Genomic DNA, 21,844 nt, shown 5'->3' on the forward strand with positions numbered 1-21,844 from the left:
TGAATTTTAATAATAGGTTTTGGGTGGCAATGGTGGTGAGAATTTTTTTTTTTTTAAAACCCTTTCAAGCATAAACTGAAATTCCCTAGAAAATAGTAACAACCTCTAGTGGCTTCCAGACTCTTCATTTATTTGAAGAATTATCCCCATCAAGCTTTCACATTTTGGTAATTCTGGCAAAGGCCTGAAAAAACGACAATCTGCCAGAGAAATCTGCTGCTCCTTCAACTGAAGCAGGAAGCAAACTGGAGAACAGGCAGCATAAGGAGGGGGAACTGAAGCCAGAAACATTTCACTTTTCTCTGAGACACCTCATAATAGATAGATAGGGGAGACAGAACCTCCAGAAACAATATAGTTTGAACTCTGTAAAATAAACATACATAAATTATTTTGTAAATCCATCCTGCTACAACAGACACAGCCATTTCTCAGAATGTTCTCTAATAACTATTTTACAGCACAACTACTTAGGTGGTCACAAGTTTAAGAAAATAATTAGGAAAAAATAAAGACTTCAAACTTTATTCAATCTTCAGGCCTTTAACTTTGTTTTTAGCCTCTTTTCAAGGTGTGCTGGAAAAGGAATAGAGATCTTGCTGCTACTCACCATTATCCACCAGCACCACCCCGGCTTCCGTAAAGAAAATCAGTAAGTAAAATTATTTCTTCATACCTGGGGACGCCACTAAGATAAGTTAAAACTAGGGATGTTGATTAATCGCAGTTAAATCACACGATTAACTAAAAAAAAATATTAATCACTATTAATCGCAGTTTTAAATCACACTGCTAAACAATAGAATACCAATTGAAATTTATTAAATATTTTCAATGTTTTTCTACATTTTCAAAAATATGGATTTCAATTACAACACAGAATACAATGTGTACAGTGCTTACATTATATTATTTTGGTTTACAAATATTTGCACTGTAAAATGATAAAAGAAATAGTATTTTTCAATTCACTTCATACAAGTACTGTAGTGCAATCTCTATCGTGAAAGTGCAATTTACAAATGTATATATTTTTTGTTACATAACTGAACTTAAAAACAAAACAATGCAACTTTAGAGCCTACAAGTCCACTCAGTCCTACTTCTTGTTCAGCCAATCGCTAAGACAAACAAGTTTATTTACATTGAGATAATGCTGCAAGCTTCTTATTTACAATGTCACCCGAAAGTGAGAACAGGCGTTCACATGGCACTTTTGTAGCCAGCGTTGCAAGGTATTTACGTGCCAGATATGCCAAATATTCATATGCTCCTTCATGCTTCAGCCACCATTCCAGAGGACATGCTTCCATGCTGATGATGTTCGTTAAAAAATAATGCATTAATTAAATTTGTGACTGAACTCCTTGGGGGAAAACTACGTTTCCTGCTCTGTTTTACCCATATTCTGCCATACATTTCATGTTCTAGCAGTATCGCATGATGACCCAGCGCATGTCCGTTTTAAGAACACTTTCACTGCATATTTGACAAAACGCAAAGAAGGTACTGATGTGAGATTTCTAAAGATAGCTATAGCACTCGACCCAACGTTTAAGAATCTGAAGTGCCTTCCAAAATTTGAGAGGGACAAGGTGTGAAGTATGCTTTCAGAAGTCTTAAAAGAGCAACACACTGATCCGGAAGCTACAGAACCTGAATCAGCAAAAAAAAGAAAATCAACATTCTGCTGGCAGCATCTAACTCAGATGATGAAAATGAACGTGCATCAGGCTACACTGGTTTGGATTGTTATCAAGCAGAACCGGTCATCAGCATGGACACATGTCCTCTGGAATGGTGGTTGAAGTATAAAGGGACACATGAATGTTTAGCACATCTGGCACGCAAATATCTTGCAACACCAGCAACAACAGTGCCATGTGAATGCCTGTTCTCACTTAAAGGTGACACTGTAAACAAGAAGCGAGCAGCATTATCACCTGCAAATGTAAACAAACTTGTTTGTCTGAGCGATTGGTTGAACAAGAAGTAGGACTGAGTAGACTTATAGGCTCAAGTTTTACATTGTTTTATTTTTGAGTGCAGTTATTTTTTTTGTACATGATTGTACATCTGTAAGTTCAACTTTCATAATAAAGAGATTGCACTACAGTACTTGTATGAGGTGAATTGAAAAATACTTTTTTTACAGTGCAAATATTTGTAGTAAAAAAATAAATATAAAAATGAGCACTGTACACTTGTATTCTGTGTTGTAACTGAAATCAATATATTTGAAAATGTAGAAAACATTAAAAAATATTTAAATAAATAGTATTCTATTGTTGTTTAACAGCACGATCACAATTGATTTTTTTAATCCTTTGACAGCCCTAGTTAAAACAATGTTATTTTAACATTAAATGGACAAATGTAAGAAAATTTAAAATTAAGCCTGCACTTTGCCCATAACCCACCCCACTGTGACTATGGTGTAACAGAAGGTAATTCTGCATGCCACATGGATTAAGGAAGCGGCTGCCTGAAATATGAATTTCTTTAATTTATATCAAACACACCAGCCTCCATGTAGGATAATATGTTTGGGGAGGGGGAAGAAGGAGGAGTTTAAACAGTAGTTCAGAAATTCAGGACTTCATCAGGTTTAAACATTACACTCCTAAAACCAAATCCTGCAAACTGCTGCACATGGGCAGACCTCTATACCCATGGAGTCCCATTGACTTCAACAGGGGTCTGCCCAGAGCCCCATTGATTTCTGTGAAGATCTACGTAAGAGTAGAGGTTCACCTATTCAGAATAGTTTGCAGGTCTGGAGTTTTAATATACTAATTTAACCTCATACAGTGCCTCCTTCATGTTCTTGTGATATAAGAAACCAACAGTATTTTCCTAGGGTTAATAAAATACTACATATCCGAACTCTGACTTTGAAAATAAAACTGAGCCCAACTGATTTAAACAAAATTTAGTTGAGAAATGAATTGTTATCTCGAGAATTTGTATGCAACGTTACACTGAAAGTGAGATTTTACACACTTTTTGAAAAGGGAAGTTGAGAAAATGTCAGGAGTTTCTAAGCTATAGCAGCACCGTGGGGGGTTGCTAAAATAAACTGTATTGAACAGAAGTTTAAGAAATCATTTACAGAAACCAAGTTATCCATTATTGAACAAAGTTTAAAGTAAGCCTCAAAGAAATACCAAAAGAATAAAATCTGCAATCTAATCTCTGATAGGATAGTCATAGGATAGAATGGTATTTCATCCCCGAAATGACAGACCAAATTATCATTCTGGGAAAGGCATCTTTCCCCATGCTTACAAGGAAACATGTACAGATTCTTTCCTTACACACTGTCAGTTAGCAATATACACTATATACCAGGGTCTGGGAAACAGTGCAATAACATTGCCCACTGGCCAATGTGAAGGGGCAAGGGGAAATCAGACTTGGATATAAAATTTGCACTAATGTTTTTGAACATGTCCTCATTATCATAAAACAAAAGTTTTCAGAAGTGGAAAAAAAAAAATCTCACTCACTGTGTGCATTAGTATATCCTAAAGGCATCCCAGCCATCTTCCAGAATCACACTGTAATTTGAGCCAGGGATGGGAAGTTCAGCATGTAAACAAGCAGGAGGAGGAGGAGGAGATTTTTACAGCACTGTAAATTAGGTTTTCTGATATGTGCTAAGTGGTTAAAGTGACTGAATATACATAATACTTGTTTCAACACAGTAATGTTTTCTACACAAATAAGTAAGTGAGACTCCTGCCTCTTTTGTACTTTCATATGCACCTCACTGCCCCTCCTGCAACTCAAAGTGCAGAGTATAAAGACTGACTTTTTGGGGGGGGGGCAGGGAGGGGGAGAATACATAAGATACTCTTTTAATGATGCATTCTTCTGCAAAGTTGGTGTAGCAATTAGAAAGTTTATCACATTGCAATTCCAAACTACATAAAATCAATTGCTGCAACATGCTGAGCTTGCTTATCTCCCATCTATCCCTTCATAATAATTAAATTATTCCATACAGTTATATGGCACAGCAAGCACGCCATTCACTATCAACCAGCATCATCTATGTGTGCCATTCTTGCAGGCAAACTGCTTGATATTCAAACTTCTAAGAATCCTGCTCTCTAATACAAGTCTATGCCTTGTATATCTGAAGGGACAGTCTCGCAATTTACATGTGGAGGTAAAATTTTAAATTCAGCTCGATGAAAGTACTTTTCAGTATAATTATCAATGACATTGCACTTTTAGAATTAGATTTTCATAGTTTAGATGGTATTATAGAGCATTAGCTAAACAGGTTGATCAAGATTAAGAAAAAAGTTTAAGAACTGTGTAGGTGATATTTTAAAAGTAAACACAATAAATATAGTGAACATGTGTTATTACTTGTATTCCTTCTCCTCTGAGAGGGATTTTTAGAGTGAGCAGAATGTCAAAGAATGTTACCAACATAACGTTGACACAAGTCTACTGAAATATGATACATTGCAGAAACCCAAAATGGTTATTTAAATATTAGTGGTATTGAAATTGACTGCCAAATATCTTTGGATACATGTTTTTTTATTAGATTGTATGAGATACTTGCAGTTTAGAATACAAAAATACTTCTACATCTACTGTATTTGAGTGCATCTGATTAGTTTCCTTTGCACTCAACCGCATGCTAACAAGAAACCTAAGCATGATCAGGTGCAGCATTATGCAAACAGAAGCAGTTCAGTTTTATTCAAACTGAGAATGTTACAGCACCACAAGGAAGACACACATTGTGTGGTACACCTATAAATACTCCCCCAAGAGAGACACTATGCCAAATGTACGCTTAGTTTATTCTTTCTTTTTAAAGAGAAAAGGTTCATTATGTTATTCACTTTAGCATTGTCTCACACTGTAAGGAAAATTCTCAGTTAATATTTCCAGAAGTGGGGGTGGGGAGAATTTTACACTGGAGTAGATGGATCAGTGGGGCTCCGGCAGGAATTAGACAATGGGGAAGCCAGAGGGGGGTGGGTGGAGAGAAGAGGGCATCATATATTAGATACTTTAGGATTCAACCCACTAACTAAATAAAAGAAGTGGAGGGGTAAGAACCTCCTTCCAGATTAAAAATGTCCTGATTTTGACTGAATCATTCAACTCTGACGATTCAAAACAGATAAGAAGAAATGCTACTATACCGTGTATCTTTTGCATTAACATTAGCTGTCATCTTTACTTATAAGAATAGTAGCCTAAATCACTGACATTTCTGACTGGGAGACAACAATGGAATGAAACATTTTGGATCTTACAAAATTAATTTGGCTAGGGTCTCCAAAGTTTGGAGTATACTTGAAATACTTTTCAAGAGCAGCACAAAACTGTTACTGTCTAGACAATGAATGAAAAACAACTTTAGCCACTCTGTGCATGTTAAAAGCGTAAAGCCCCATTTATAACCATTCTTATGATGCACAGAGAGTAACTCTCAAGATACCTAAAATATAAAGACAAACATTGGGACTCCAGCTAGATATACAATTATAACTTCTTAAATAGGTGCTTTTTAAAAATCATTAACCTTTATATGTAATCTATTTCATAAAGCATAGTCATAGCTGAACCAATAGTTTAAGATGACAAAATACCTGTATTGTTTTTCCAAGTCCCATGTCATCTCCAAGAATACATCCTCTTTTACGAGCATAGTGTCCATAGAGAAACTGAACCCCGTCCCTTTGATAATCACGCAGATACCTATTAATTGTATAAGGGATACAGTCCCCATCTACAGATAACTCAAAAGCAACTGCAGGAGACGGAAGCCTTCGGTCAGGGAAATACGGCTTTTCCAAATCTTCATCATCAAATATTAAGCTATTCCGGGGATCTTTACCAGCTCTGGCTTTACAGAGTTTTGTTATTAATATGTTCTTTTCTTCAGATCCCCAAAATGATACAATCGCAAATGATTTCCCATTCTTGTCTGTTTCAACTGACTTTATTGTGGCTTCACAAAGTTTCCCACTTTCAGGAGATGGGGCAAGACACTTCTCTCCAGCATGCCACCTGTCTAAAAACAAACACATACATAAAAAGATGATGTTGCAAACTATGTGAAAAAAGTGCTACGCTTGTTATGTTTTGTTAATACTGTTCAAAGTATTGTATTAACACTGTTCTAAGAAAATACATATAAATAAGGCCCTTCATTTTTGGTTTTTATTTATATAAAAGTTTCCTGGGAATTTATCTGGTTTTCTCTTAACATTTTACAAATGGGAGAAAATCTGGAAAAACCAAAAACAAAGGGCAGCGAGTGCTGGGGAGGGATGCCCAGTACTCATGGGGATGGAACTCACCATGTAGCACTTGAGGAAACCTTCCACACCCTACAGTGGTCAGGAGGTCTTGGCTGCCAGGATCTTGCTCCCTACCCTCTCTTTCTGTGCCCCTGACACAGAGGCAGCCAACGGGGGTGCTGAAGGTGTGATCAGCAGAGGAGCAAAAGGCTGCCATCCGTGAATACTGGCCTCCCTGCCAGAGTGTCCTCCTGATCCCACCAGCCCTTCAGCACAGCCCCCTCTGCTTCCCTTGCGCAGACTCTGTTGTGGATGGGGCTCTGTGCCCTGGTGCAAGCTGCTACAGCTGCATGGTGGGGGAGCAAGAAGGGCAGGAAGCCTGGCCCAAACAGCCAAGACTTCCGGCACAGAGACCCCCTGCTTCCGATGGTGGACACTGTCCCCTCCTGATCCTAGCCCTTCAACGTGGCCCCATCCACTCTCACACTGAAGGAGAGGGCTCTGTCTGGCAGGGGCCAGTACTCACAAGGTGCTGCGTTCCGCTCCCTGCAGGCCTGTCACTGCAGTGGTCGGACAGTCTCAGTTGCTTGGAGCCAGCTCCCTGCCCATCTCACTCCCCACACAGCACAGAGGAAGCAGAATGGTGCTATGCTGAAGGACCAGATCAGTCGAGCAGAAAGCTGCACCACATGAGTACTGACACCCTTGCCAAAGAAAGCACCCTCCTGCCCCCGCCAGCTGTTCGGAGCAGCCCCGGCTTCTTTTCCCTGTGAAAAATTCCCAAGTCCCAAAAAAGCCAAAATTCAGGTGAGACCCCCACACACCCCTGTAAAATCCTATATACTGGCTTTATTTAAAAACCTGTGAATTTGTCAAGGAAAAAAAAATCAGTAAATACCAATAACAAAGGGCCTTACATATAACATAAGGTAGGAGGTTAGGATGAAAGTCACACTAGAATTACCGTATATACTCGTTCATTAGCCCGTTCGTTTATAAGCCAACCTCCCAGCCCCCAAGATGGATAAGTAAAAATAGCAAAAACTGTATGACCCTTTCATAGACTGACCCTATATTTCAGGGGTCGGAAAACTCTGGCTCCCAGCCCATCAGGGTAAGCCGCTAGCGGGTCGAGATGTTTTGTTTACCTGGAGCATTCACAGGCACGAAGCCTGTCAGCTCTCGTTGGCTGGGAACGGCAAACCGCGGCCACAGGGAGCTGACGGGCTCCGTGCCTGCAGACGCACCAGATGAATATCTAATACATTGTCATTTTGTTTAATTCAGTGATTCCACAGAGTTTAAAATCATCAAATTTTGGTGTAGACCCATTTATAAGCCGATCCCCACTCTTTGATGCGTCACTTTTTTACCAAAAATATTCGGCTTATGAACAAGTATATACAGTATGTTTTTACTGGCTATTTAGCACTGAACAATGAAACATATATGAAAAAATATAAAGACTAAAGCCTTAATCCTACAACTTGTTCCATTACAACTTCAGTGGAACTCCATGCAGGTACAGGGGACCACTGATATGTAACAACCAACAGGTTTGGGATCAGACAGGATGGCATGGTTAGAAAGACATTCTGCTAAATATAATTTAGTCTGATCTACTCTTTACATTTACCACTGTAGATATAATTATTTCATAAATGAAAGTGCATAAATCATCTTGGCTCTCAACATGAACTGTAATTGTAACCATGTCAGTCTCAGGATTTGAGACACAAGGTAGGTGAGATAATATATTTTATTGGACCAACTTCTGTTGGTGAGAAAAATCTCATCTCTCTCACCAACAGAAGTTGGTCCAATAAGAGGTATTACCTTACCCACCTTGTTTCTCAACATGAAGTCAAAAGGAAAAGAAGCTCTTGTTTAGGACCAACGCAAATAAATTCAGTGCATGAATTTAAAAATGTACAGCGGTGTGGTGTTGCTGACACCTTTCTTTTCTTAGTCACCACGCTGGTCAAGTTCTCAATGAATTTACACAAGGCCCATTTACACAACTGCATGTGTCCCACTTTCTATATTCAACATACAACCTCAATGTCGACAGAGCTGTTCAACTTAACTAATTTTCAGCTCTCTCATTGTGACAGGGTGTATCAGCCCCACACTAGTGCAGCAGGGGTTAATCCTTCTCTCTGGGCCGAGAAGGCCATGCTCCCTTGACTCTGCTGGGCATGCTCTAGCTGGAGACAGGATATAAAAGGCAGCAGAGCAGCTCAGTCTGGGCTGACTGCCAGCAAGAAAGGAGGTGTGCTGCTGATTCCTGGGGGAGAACTGCCCTACAGACTCAACCATGGGGCTGTAACACATCTGTCCCCCTGCACCCAAAGGATGACTGGGTATATCAGCCCCACGACACTCATTTTTAGATTTCATGTACAGAGGTAACTTAAAATGTCTATACTGTTAATTGAGGGTGGAAAGAACAGAAGGAAACAGTATAGCAGGACTTGAAGAATCCACTTCCAATTGGGTAAGAAGAAGTCCTAAAACCATCAATTTCCATAGAATTCAAACTTTTTTTAAAAGAAATATTTAGCAATCATGATTGTAAAGAAAGCTTTACAAATCTGAATTTTTAGACAGTCAGTTTCATTGCCTAATAAGAACGGCTGCAGACCAATGTTCAATATTTAGATCAGACCAATGGTCCACATAGCCCAGTATTCTGTCTTCCGACAGTGGCCAATGCTTCCGAGGGAATGAACAGAACAGGACAATTCTAAGTGATCTATCCCTTGTCGTCCAGTCCCAGTTTCTGGCAGTTGGAGGTTTAGGGACTCCTGGAACACAGCTTGCCTCTCTGGCCATCTTGGCTAATAGCCATTGATGGATCTATCCCCCACGAACTTATCTAATACTTTTTTGAACCCAGTTATACTTTTGGCCTTTACAACATCACCTGGCAATGAGTTCCATAGATTGACTGTGTGATGTTTGAAGTATTTCCTCAGGTTTGTTTTAAACCTGCTGCCTAATAATTTAAATCAGTTGATCCCTAGTTCTTGTGTTATGTAAAGAGGTAAATAACACTTCCCTATTAACTGTCTCCATACTATTCACAACTTTATAGACCTCTATCATATCCCCCTTTAGCTGTCTCTTTTCTAAGATCAATAGTCCTTGTCTTTTTAGTCTCTCCTTATATGGAAGCTGTTCCATACCCCTAATCATTTTTGTTGCCCTCCTCTGTAACTTCTTTCATTCTAATTATGGTTGTCAAATAATTAAAAAAATTGTGATTACCGTATTTATCGGCGTATAACACGCACTTTTTCCCCCTGAAAATAGGGGGCAAATGATGTGTGCGTGTTATACGCTGATATAACCTTAACAGGGCCGGCTCTAGGATTTCTGCCCCAGGCAGAAAAGAAAAGCGCCGCCCCCCCCCCAGCGGCGCGGAGCGGCGCCCTAGCCCCTGCCCCACTCCCGAGCAGCGCGGCCCTAGCCCCCCCCCCAGCGGCCCGAGCCCCCGCCCTCTCCCCCCCCCCCCAGCGGCGGGGCCTGAGCCCCGAGCCCCGGCCTGCGCGAGCCCCCACCTCCCGAGCGGCGCGGCCCGGCCCTAGTCCCCTCCCGAGCGGCCCGGCCCGAGCTGCCTTAGCCCCCGCGCCCCACCAGAGCGGCCCGAGACCCCGTCCTCCCTCACTCCCCCGAGCGGCCCCGGCCCTAGCCCCCGCCCCCCTCCCGAGCGGCCCGAGACCCCGTCCCCGTCCCCCGAGCGGCCCTAACCCGCGGAGCACCGCCCTAGCCCCCGCCCCCCTCCCGAGCGGCGCGGCCCGGCCCGGCCCGAGCCCCCGAGCGGCCTTTTTTACTGTCCTTTTACATTATTTACCTTATAAGTGGTAATAATATTAATAAAACAAGTTCTGAGCTACCCTTATTTTGCTTCAAAGTCCTTTATTTGAAATTTAAGTTTTTTTCCTGAAATTTCCCCCTTAAAATGAAGGTGCGTGTTATACGCCTGTGCGTGTTATACGCCGATAAATACGGTAATCACAAGATTTAAAAAATCACAATTAATCAGTTTTAATTGCACTGTTAAACAATATAATACCATTTAAATATTTCTACATTTTCAAATATATTGATTTCAATTACAACAGAATATGAAGTGTACAGTGCTCAATTTTTATTACAAATATTTGCACTGTAAAAATGATAAACAAAAGAAATAATATTTTTCAATTCACCTCATACAAGTACTGTAGTGCAATCTCTTTATTGTGAAAGTGGACCCTCCAAACGTAGTTTTGTTACATAACTTCACTCAAAAACAAAACAATGTAAAACTTTAGAGCCTACAAGTCCACTCAGTCCTACTTCTTGTGATTGGCTGAACAAGAGTGTTATAAGCAAGACACGGGGAGTAATTCTTCCATTCTACTCTGCATTGATAAGGCCTCAATTGGAGTAATATGCCGAGTTCCGGGTGCCACATTTCAGGAATGTTGTGGACAAATTGGAGAAAGTCCAGAGAAGAAGAACAAAATTATTAAAGGTCTAGAAAAGATGACCTATTAGGAAAGATTGGGGGGAAAAATGGGTTTGTTTAGTCTGGAGAAGAGACGACTGAGGGGGGACATAACAGTTTAAGTACATAAATTATTGTTATAAGGAGGAAGGAGAAAAATTGTTCTCATTAACCTCTATGGATAGGACAAGAAGCAATGGGCTTAAATTGCAGCAAGGGAGGTTTAGGTTGGACATCAGGAAAAGCTTCCTGTCAGGGTAGTTAAGCACTGGAACAAATTTGCTAGGGAGGTTGTGGAATCTCTGTCATTGGAGGTTATTAAGAACACGTCAGACAAACACTTGTCAGGAATGGCCTATTAGGTAGTCCTGCCTTGAGTGCAGGGGACTGGACTTGATGACCTCTCGAGGTCCCTTCCAGTTCTACATTTCTATGATGATTCCAAGTTCTCTTTCTTGAGTGGTAACAGCTAATTTAGACCCCATCATTCTGTATGTACAGCTGGGATTATTTTTTCCAATGTGCATTACTTTGCATTTATCAACACTGAATTTCTTGGTTCAAAGCAAAAACATGTTTTGTTGTAAAATTTTTTTTCCCTAAATGGCTATGATGCCAAAGACAATCCATTATGTACAAGATGTGTTGAAACGTGGTACAAATTTTGATCATCATCCAAACAAAAAGGCTCTTCTCCCATCTCCAGCTCCTTGCTGCTGCTCTGAATCCAAACTGCATATAAGCTTATATGTGCCTAACATAATAGGTTTCCACATGTCAAGTCCCTACGCGTAATAGTGCCCAGCAGCCATACATGACTTTTTTTAAAGCACAAATCTGCACAGTATTACAAAACTGCAGCAGAAGCCAGGGGAAACACTATAATGGTCAAGAGCATAAGCAAATTACTGAGTCCTGCACAACTTAGCTAATATTGCTGCACAATATTGTGCCTCTGGTGCTCACAGTTCTCCAGAACAGTAGCAGTGAAATTAAGACTGATTAGTTTCATTGATACTATGCAGATGTAGACAACAATGTTAAACGTCACTCTACTACTGCTATGAGCAGCAAGAGACAGGCACCTGAACTATTTGTGGGGAAGGAGCACCCAAAAAGTAGAGAGACTAGCAGTGAGGTATAGCAATGAGGAGTAGAAAGGCATCTTCCTGGGCACCTGTCCTCATCCTGATTCCAATGCAAAGGTTCCAGAGAAATGAAAACACCCATCCATTTGCTTCTGTGCGCTCTTAAATGGCTCCATGAAGGGGTCCTGAGGGAGGGGAGAAACCTGTCCACTGGTCCCCTCTTAGGGTTCAACGCAGGAATCCATGGGAGAGGTAATACTCTCCTACCTACACTCCCTTGCTCTCCTCCCTGGCTCCTATGAGATCTATATATTTTCAGGACAATTCTTAATTAGAAATAGATGACAAGTTTATTTAATTAAATGAAAAATATTAACATAGAAGAATACATCAAATCTCTGAAAGATTAGAATCTTTGTCTCATCACTACTGTTGCATACATGTGCTTGGAATATCTAAGGAAGAGCACGCAGGTAAACTCCCCCACAAAAAATGTTTGAATCTTCATGCTAGTGTGCAAAATTAGAAGTGAATCTAACTAACAAAGAAGTGAAACTCACTATATACAACATGCTGTTAAAAAGCCACAAAAACTGAAAAAAGGGGGGGTGAAATCCTGTAATCTTTCAGTTACAGTAATCTTAGGTGTACCATGTAACAAAAATAAATCTAAAAATTTGCAATTAATGTGATTTGAGATGACACAGCCCTTACTTTTAAGCCAGCAAATCAACTTTTTCCAATTACAGGAAAAGAATGGAAAGCCAGAAGATTGTCAGTAGTCAAGAGTGAATGAAGAAATTCTGCCTACAGAATAGGATTACTTTTTATTAATAGTAATATTCATTATATATACTGTGGTAGCACTCCAGTTCCTAGTCCAGATCAACACTCTGCTGTGAAAAGCAATGTTCTGGAAGATACAGTCCTTCCCACAAAGAACTTCAAATCTAACATGAAACAAGCGAACATAACCATTATAAAGTAAGGAGATGGAAGCCAAGAGTAACAGCAATGAGACCATCATCTTGACAAAATCCAAGGTGGCAGTGTTGTAAAAAATGCAACAATCATTGCAGATTCACTCAAATCTGGTCCACACACAGTTTATGTACCAATATAACTATTTCTATCAGGAGGAGTGTGATGTTTATTTTTTTTAAACCACAAAAAAGTTATACTGGTACTTTCCCCAGTGGGCACAGCTATATCAATATCAAAGTGCTTATATCCCTTTCCTGTATGAGAGTAAGCTATACCATTATAAGCACTTTTATACCCATTTAACGGCATCCATACTTGGGGAGTTGTACTACTTTACTATACCAGTAGAGCATTTATGCAACCCCTTATAGTACCTGTCACTTAACACAGTATTACATTTTACATCTTCAAAGCATTGTACAGATATTTATTAATCCAAACTACCCTTGAAAAGCAAATAAGTAATAACTTACCTCTGATATCGTCGCACATTTCAATTTATAACCACATATGCACTTGCAACATCCATGAATTAATACATCCAGATATCCACGATAACAAGAGAAGTCAATGAGCCCATTCCTTATGCTAACAGAGATGGAAGGAAAAGGAGCCAATCACTCAACTTTGAAGGTTAACACCAATCAAGATGGGACTCAGCCTGTTGTGATGTTCTTACTCCCTACACATTCAATGGCCTATGCTTTGGATCCTAATAAGCTGCCCCTGGTGAGCAAAATGCCTGGGCTGAAATGGATTTATGACATCCACTGACCAGGCAAGCATTTTTACCCTGCTAGAACATACTGAGTAACTGGCTAGATTTTTAGAGAGCTTAACATTAATAAGTTAAATCTTACCAATGATCAACAATGTTCATGCCAATCATCTCTTATCACCTTTTCCTATACGATACCAAATACCAGGGCACATAATTTACTAAAAACCTCTACTCTTGTACTTCACAGGTTTTTTTTCTTACACAATATAATATTTCAATCATCTTTTAATATATACTTAAGTGCCAACTTTTTAATAAATACTAGAGGAAATAAACTCATGTTATCCGACAGACTACACACACCTCTTCTGGACAGACTATCTGTCAAATAGGCGACTCAAACTGTGAATTAAACATATACAAACTTTCCAATTCACCTCTAATTGTTCTTACAAACCATATACCTGGTTTTAACTAGACTTTAACATAACATAAAATAAAAAGACTAGAGAGAACGAACAGGGCAAATAGAGACATTGAAGAAAACCAAATAAATAAAAAGCTGGACAAGTAATCTCTTCATATTAACCAACACTTACCTTGTCTTTGCCCTCCATTAAAATTTAACTGAGGTAGTATGATCAGTTTCAAAATAAAAAACGTTGATAGTATTAAAATCTGGTGAAAATAAAACAGCTTGTGTCACAATTGTATTTAAAATTTGAAGGGAAATCAATATAATAGACCTGGGAATATCTCCCTTAACCTATACACACATTGGGGGTCAAGTCTTGCACTCCTTGTGCACGCACAACTCCAGTTACACAAATAATGCAGGACTGGGATCTTTTATTACATTATATATAAATCTATTCTATTAAATTATTTCAGTATTTCCCCTAGTTAAGATCCCATGCTTCTTCCCACTCCTCCCCATGACCCTTTATCACGAAATCAGACGTGTTTAGGAAGTACAAAATGTTCATTGACAGCATAACACCTCCTCAGTCCTCACCCCAATCCTCCAAAGTACATCGTGATTCCATTTACAGCTAAGTAGAGACGTTCTGCTTAAGCCCCAAAGCTCTCTCACTTTCTTGCAAAAGAGGGTGCGGAAAAGATCACATATTCGCTGCCATGAGTGTGTTTCAGAGACTATTAAAACACCCCTGGCGCTGCAGATTGGCTGGAATACGTTGATGAGGAGGGAACAGTTCAAGGGGCAGCGTTTGCAAACACCCCCCCACCTCCCCCGCCCCGTGCGGGGGTGTGACTGGCGCTGGTCAGTTGCAATCCCCCCATTCCCTTGTCCCCGCAGCGGGATTCCCGAGGGTGGCGGAGGGGCGGGCGCTGCATGAGAACAGGACGGGGGGGAGCTGGACCCCGGGCAGCTCCCCTCTCCCAGCTCGGGGGGACAGACACCCGCCTCGCGCCTCCCGGCTCCTTGCCTGGGCTGCACCCGCCTCGCACCGGGCGCTGCGGCTGCTCCACTCCAGCCTGTGCCTCCGGGAGGCAGGCTCTACAGCCAAATATCGCGAGATGTGGAGGAGGCTCTACGGGATTTTCTATTAAAGGCGCCGCAACGCCGGTAGAAGGGCTCTTGGGGTCAGGCGCAAATAACGTGATGTTTTCAACTCTCGCGCTGCGCGCCCGGCTCTCTTTGGAAGGGCTGTGGAGCGTTGTTGTGCCGACGCAGGGCTGGGCTCCCCCCAGTCCGTCCCTCTCCCGCTGCGGGGATGCAGCCGGCCCAGTGAACCCCCTCCAGCCAGGGGCTGTTACTGACAGGTTACTAACGTGCAGGGCCTAACCCTAAAGCACGTTGCTCCTGCTCTGAGCAGCCAGGTGGATTCTGTCACGTGCACGGTCCCAGACACCACTTTGCAGGAGGGGGCCTGTGTAAATTTTAGGGTAGTGCTATAAGAATGTATTAACTCCAGTATTCCCATTTGCTCACCGCACTCACAGTTAAAGTAACACTGAAAGTACAGAATAAAAGTACATTGATAGCTGGAGATTTCACTGCCACACAGGTAGTGTATTATAGTAGCACTGCACATGTGACAGTACTACTACACGATTTAAGACAGGTAGTGAAGACAGAATCTGGAATACAGCAGCAATGTACCCAAGCAGGGTAGCGCTACTCAAATTGGAATTTAGCTAGGCTCCAGCATTAACAACCTTCATATAACTATTGCTACCAGGATAGCAAGCCTCGTCAAATTATTTTAAACTAGGGCTGTCAGTCGCAGTTAATGCATGCAATTAATGCAAAACAAATTAAATTTTAAAAGTCACCATTAAACAAGTTTTAATCACACTTATAATGTTTTTCTGCATTTTCAAATATCTTGATTTCAGTTACAACACAGAATACAAAGTACAGTACTAATATTTTTTATTGCAAATATTTGCACTGTAAACATAAACAAAAATATAATATTTTTAAATCCACCTCATACAAGTCCACTCAGGTCTACTTCTTGTTCAGCCAATCTCTAAGACAAACAAGTTTTACATTTACAGGAGATAATGATGCCCACTTCCTATTTACAATGTCACATGAACAGGAGTTCCCATGACACTTTTGTAGCTGGCATTGTAAGGTATTTATGTGCCAGATGTGCTAAACATTTGTATGCTCCTTCATGCTTTGACTTGTATTCACAACAGTTTTACATTATTTTGGTTTTGAGCGCAGTTATATTAAAAAATATTTCTACATTTGTAAGTTGCACTTTCATGATAGAGTGCACTACAGTACTTGTATGAGGTGAATTGAAAAATACTCTTTTGTTTATCTTTACAGTGCAAATATTTGTAATAAAAATAATATAAAGTGAGCTCTGTACACTTTGTATTCTGTGTTATAATTTAAATCAAGATATTTGAAAATGCAGAAAAACATCCAAAATATTTGTAATAAATTTAAATTGGTATTCTATTAGTGTAATTTAAACTGTGATTAATAGTGAGTTTTAAATCTTGTGATTAATTGCAATTTTTTAAGATCATTTGACAGGTCCATTTTAAACATATTAAGTTGTGCAATAGTTTCCTAAGTGCCAAGTTGGTAAAGTCAATGACAAAATTTCCATTGACTGTGAAACCCAAATTTAGCCCTAAATCACCAGCACTTTGAGGTCAGTGTACTTTTATGAACTGTGGCCTTCCTAAACCCACCAAATAAGCAAAAGGTCAGACAAGAAGGATGCCATCTTTTAATGAACACAGAATTAGATTTCATGACAAGTTACATGTAAGGTGTGTAACGCTGTATACGAGTATTGTTCTCTAGAACTGGAGGTTAGAAGAGCTGTTTGTTAATACAGCAAATTCCAAATTAGCAAGAGAGAAACAATCATGTCTCATCTCATGACTTCCAGAATCATCTTAAATATATATTACTTTTCCCAGCAGTTAGCGCCTAGTAGTGGACTGTAAGGTCTTCGGGGGCAAGGAAAGTCTTTTGTTCCGCATTTATTCAGCACCTGGTAAGATGGGGTCCTGATCCGTGACTTGGACTCCTAGGCACTATGGTAATACAAATTAATAATAAGTGACTTGCCTAATGACACAAAGCAGGTAAGCAGCAGAGGCAGAAATAGAGCACAGAGTTGAAATCCTAGCTGCACTGAAGTCAGTGGCAAAATTCTCATTGACTTCAATGGGATCAGGATTTCACCCCAGGTGAAACTCCTATTCCAGTGAGCTAACCACTGGATGATTCTTACTTTAATCTTCTTGATGTGGAAATTACACCATTTTAGACTCTCTTGCTATTGCTACAATATGTAAAAGAGTCTGAGTCTAGTGAGGGCTGATTTATACCATTTACACACAACTCTGAATTTGGTCCTAAAAATCTTCAATCAAATCCTAAAAGATAACTCTGGGGAAAAAAATCAATACCTCTTCCTCCAATTTTTACAGTGAGAAATGAAAGTGACATAGTGTGGAGTTCTCCCCACCCAAAAATCTCCAAATCCTCAAAAAACAAATTTCAAACCCATATCCAAGGAATAGAGAATTAAACAAAATACCATCTTTGTTCCATCCACAAAACAACGTTGAGTTCATTAACTAAAATAATCAGTAGTTTCTTTCAAGAAAACTTTATCATTACAAGATAATACAATAGATAGAATGTCCTTTACCTGCTTAAATTACTAAGCAGAAAGGCTTATGTATAAACAAAATGTATTTGTTGCTTTTTACCGTCTGTATTATTGCTAGAAATTGTTTGTAACAAAGGTATAAAGGCTTGCTGTAATTGTTTACCAGTTGAGAGACCTGTCCGGGACTGGGGCGACCCTGTGTCCTATGGCACTCTCTCCCTCCATTGTAATTACTGGAGAAATAATAAAGTATTTGATTTTGCTGCACCCAAAAGAAAAAGCGAGAACTGAGTTTTTCTCCGACAATTTCCTCCTGCCATATCCTGACCTGGTTATTGACTAATGTGATCCTGCTGGCTTCAGGTTTTGAAAAATAGAGAATGTTGTTATACACTGCTTTCTATGGACTGCAGCTCTTTCATTGACATCTCTATGTATCATTTCTGTAACTTCGAATCAGTTTGAGAAATAACACTGTCAACCTACTTGATGTCTTTTTTCTCCTGCACATGAATAACTGAAACCATCTAAGTATATACCAGGGGTAGGCAACCTATGGCACACATGCCAAAGGCAGCACCTGAGCTGATTTTCAGTGGCACTCACAATGCCCGGGTCCTGGCCACTGGTCCGGGCGAGGGGGGCTCTGCATTTTAATTTAATTTTAAATGAAGCTTCTTAAACATTTTAAAAACCTTATTTACTTTACATACAATGTGCTTGGTCGGCTGGTGCCTGGAGCCGGCCCTGCATACAATAATAGTTTAGTTATATATTATAAACTTATAGAAAGAGACCTTCTAAAAATGTTGAAATGTATTACTGGCATGTGAACCTTAAATTATAGTGAATAAATGAAGACTCAGCACACCACTTCTGAAAGGTTGCCAACCACTGGTATATACAATATTATTCCCTTGAAATAATGTCTGTGTGCCCAAAATAAATTAACCTTGGTTCTGTATTTGGCAACAAGATCAGACTTCTCCCTTTTCCCCCACATATTTTTTAAGGATCCTAGTGATAAGTATCCACTTAAATATTAGAGTTGACTCAGAAAACATGTCTTCCTTTTTAATTCATTGGGTAGTGTTGCTTGCCAGTTTTTTTGGCCCATATTCTTTGTTAAGCTTCCAATTTACCCAATTATTTTTTATTTTTTTTGTTCTTCTACACCAATCTGTACTCTAGCCTGAAATACAGACGGCTGTTTGCGAATGGAGCAAAAGATAGCTGGTATGGTAGCTGGATGTATAGTAATTGCACTTCCTCCCAATGCAGCTGCCATTTGTAGAAGAATCAATAGTGAAAAGGGGATTTAAAAGCATATTTTTTTTAGAAAACATTATGTAACTAAACAAGCAATTAAATTAATTACTTCATGGAATTTGAAATGCAGGTCTACTCTACTGAGCTAACAAGAGTGGCCTCTGTGACGTTATTGACATGAACTGTGACTATGTAGATCATTGTTGCAACCAAGGTCCTACAGTTGCACCAAATCTTGTACAAAGAGAAAGGGCACTATGCTAAAGCTGTTGCTTAAACACACTAACTTTGTTAATGAGTGAACAGCGGACCCAATCCTGTAAGTACTCCAAAGGCCTGAGCCTGCTTCCATTTAAGTCAATGAAAAAACTGTCATTGTCTTAAAGAGGAGCAGAATTAGGGCCCAAATACAGAACTCTCCTTTACATCCAGGCCACCTGTCTCTTCCAGTACCCCCTTGCACTATGGTGGATGGCACAGGAGCTGACTCTGCCAAATTTATTCCATGCAGGAGTTCATCTCTGCCAGAGAAATTTACAACCATGACCTGTCCCCGTACCACCTGAATGATGCAAAAGGACTGGAGCACAATAGAGACTCTGGCCCACTGAGAATAGGAATTTGCTGTGCAAACCCCTTTTAGGATCAGGCCCATAATGAACATTTTTTGAAAAGCCAATGGGTGGATTTCCATTTGTTTGTACCTTTAAAAGTTTTCCGGAAATCTGCTCTTTCCAGTTCAAGCTAGAAATTATTTGCTATGCTTCCTAAAACATCTCATACAATATTTGCTGTCTGGAAAATATTGTAAAAGGACTTCCAGTTTTCAGTTAATAGTTCTTCAGTACTCAAATATTTATTCAAATTCTGTACCTAAATATGAACTCTATTCATATTTAATTTTATTTTGGTTTAGGTTTCTTAAGACAACAATACAAGTGTTACAGCAGAAGGGAGGAGAAGGGTAGGATAACTGCTCTTTTACAGATGCATTCTACCAACAGAAATCATTTCATATGTAACATGATTGCACTTCCTGTCAACTCTTCTGAGTCAGAGAGAGGAGATCAACAGGAGAGAAGAGGCTGGGTCCAGGGTCCATAAGGCTGGGTCCAGGGTCTAGAGGCACCTTGGAACAATGGGATAGCTGCAGCATAGGGGAAAACCAGTTCTACCCAGACTGTCTGTAGGAGCAGGGGTTGGAGCAGTTGAAAATGCCCAGCAGAAAAGAAGGAACAAAGAAACAAGGTGTTAGAATTGGCTTTTTAAAAAATAGACTCTGGGAGGTTCTGGGAACAAAAAAAAATTCACATACCCCTCAGCTCCCCAATAGTCATAATTAAACCAATCTAACCCCTGATGTAGACACAAAATAATTATTTCATCAACCTAGCCATCAACCTAGCTACCATTGCTTCAGGAAGTGAATTACCTACATTGACAAAAAACAACAACAACAAAAAAACCCCTTCATTTGCTGTAGGAAGCATCTCTGCTACGTCACTACAGCAGCACAGCTGCGGTGCTGTAGCTGTGTTGCTGTAGTGCTCATAGTGTAGACATGGCCTCAGCCAGGAGTCCAGGAGAAGGGATCTCAGACCCCTGAAGGCACAGACCAAAACCCAAAGCACACTCTCCGGTGGTGAGGAAATTATGTACAAGTGTTTTTATTTTGCTTATATCTAAGTATCTCCTGTGCTTTGTCTATAAATAAAAGAAATTCCTCTGCAAAGTCTGTGTCTTCCTTGCTTCAGCTATCAAGTGTCTCAGCAGGGTTACACTATGAACTAGAGCATCAATGAGGGTGGAGTTCTGGGAAGGCTGTGCTTGAGTGGTTGGAGTGTCAGTACTGGTCCTGGGGGCCGAGGGCATCTAGACTATAAGCCCCATTCCCTCAGAGTGGAATTAGACAGAGTCTGCCAGGGGAAGAGAGCCTGAGAGGCCAGAGCCTGTGACTGGAGCCTTTCCAGAGCCAGAGGAGCTTAAAAATCACACAGATCCAGTGTGTAGGTCCAAATACAGCTGTCTGGTAAGTTTCTACAAAGAGGAGCTAGCTAGGATTGTGACCACCTCTATTTCAGTTTGAAATAAAAGCAAATGACTGTTTTTCAGAAGTGCTGACCATCCACAAGTCCCACTCCAGTCACTGGGAACTACAATGAAAATTAGGCATGGGTTGGCGCCACAAAAAGTGTCACTAACCTGGGCTCAGAATTTAGTTGTGGGATCTGAATTAAACAAAATGAACACCTCATATATCAGAAAGTCCTTTTGTATCTCAAGTACGTAGTTTGTCACATGGGCATATTGTCATACATTCCCCACTTACGAAAGTGTATGTCTCAACTCCCAGGAAGCCTGTGGTAGAAACTCAGTCCTGGTATAAACACACAACTATATTATCTATTCTGAAAAAATTCAGAGGTCTGGCTACCCCAGTTAAATCATCTTCTAAAGCCAAATTGAGTCTGATTCACCCTTTGGCCCAGCACAAAAAAGATATGCACAATAAATAATATCTTTATCAAATATACACTTCCAACCTCACATGCATAGTAAACAGCCCTGACAATCCACCTTATTCTGTACAATTCCACAAATTCACAGAATTGAAAATACAAGTCTGGACATACTAGCTAGGCACCCCATGGGAGCTGTTTAGACAAGACTTCCATACAGAAAATATAACATTTCAGAAGTTTAAATTAATATTAATAAATCAGATATAGCTATCCATCATATTGTGTCAACTCATGCTCTCTTAACAAGGAACTAACCCACTCCTGGAGTCCAAATATTCCTAACCACTCAGAAGCCAGGATGGTATTATTATAATTACCGGTTGCTAAACTGTCCTTTAAAGTTAGTCTTCCAGATGATATGTTGCCTAG

The 21,844-nt window shown here is 40.1% G+C and overlaps 1 protein-coding gene across 6 annotated transcripts in view; it reads right to left on the reverse strand.

The window, feature by feature from the left end:
* Positions 1 to 14,723, reverse strand: part of ERCC6L2 (ERCC excision repair 6 like 2) — a 173,655-nt gene extending 158,932 nt beyond the window's left edge. For 4 of the 6 annotated variants that reach the window (XM_045020537.1, XM_045020539.1, XM_045020540.1 and 1 more), the window contains exons 1-4: positions 14,582 to 14,704; positions 14,166 to 14,244; positions 13,319 to 13,433; positions 5,625 to 6,049 (exon numbers count right to left, since the gene is read on the reverse strand). In XM_045020537.1, coding sequence (XP_044876472.1) covers positions 5,625 to 6,049; positions 13,319 to 13,337 — 444 coding nt within the window. In that variant the 5' untranslated portion in view covers positions 13,338 to 13,433; positions 14,166 to 14,244; positions 14,582 to 14,704. Of the gene's footprint in view, positions 1 to 5,624; positions 6,050 to 13,318; positions 13,434 to 14,165; positions 14,245 to 14,581 lie in introns of all 6 variants that reach the window. The other 2 variants (XM_045020544.1, XM_045020538.1) reach the window with 2 other exon arrangements.
* Between the last annotated feature and the right edge of the window lie 7,121 nt (positions 14,724 to 21,844).

Source organism: Mauremys mutica, chromosome 6 (genome assembly GCF_020497125.1).
Source record: "Mauremys mutica isolate MM-2020 ecotype Southern chromosome 6, ASM2049712v1, whole genome shotgun sequence".
In the NCBI taxonomy this organism is placed as follows: domain Eukaryota; kingdom Metazoa; phylum Chordata; order Testudines; family Geoemydidae; genus Mauremys; species Mauremys mutica.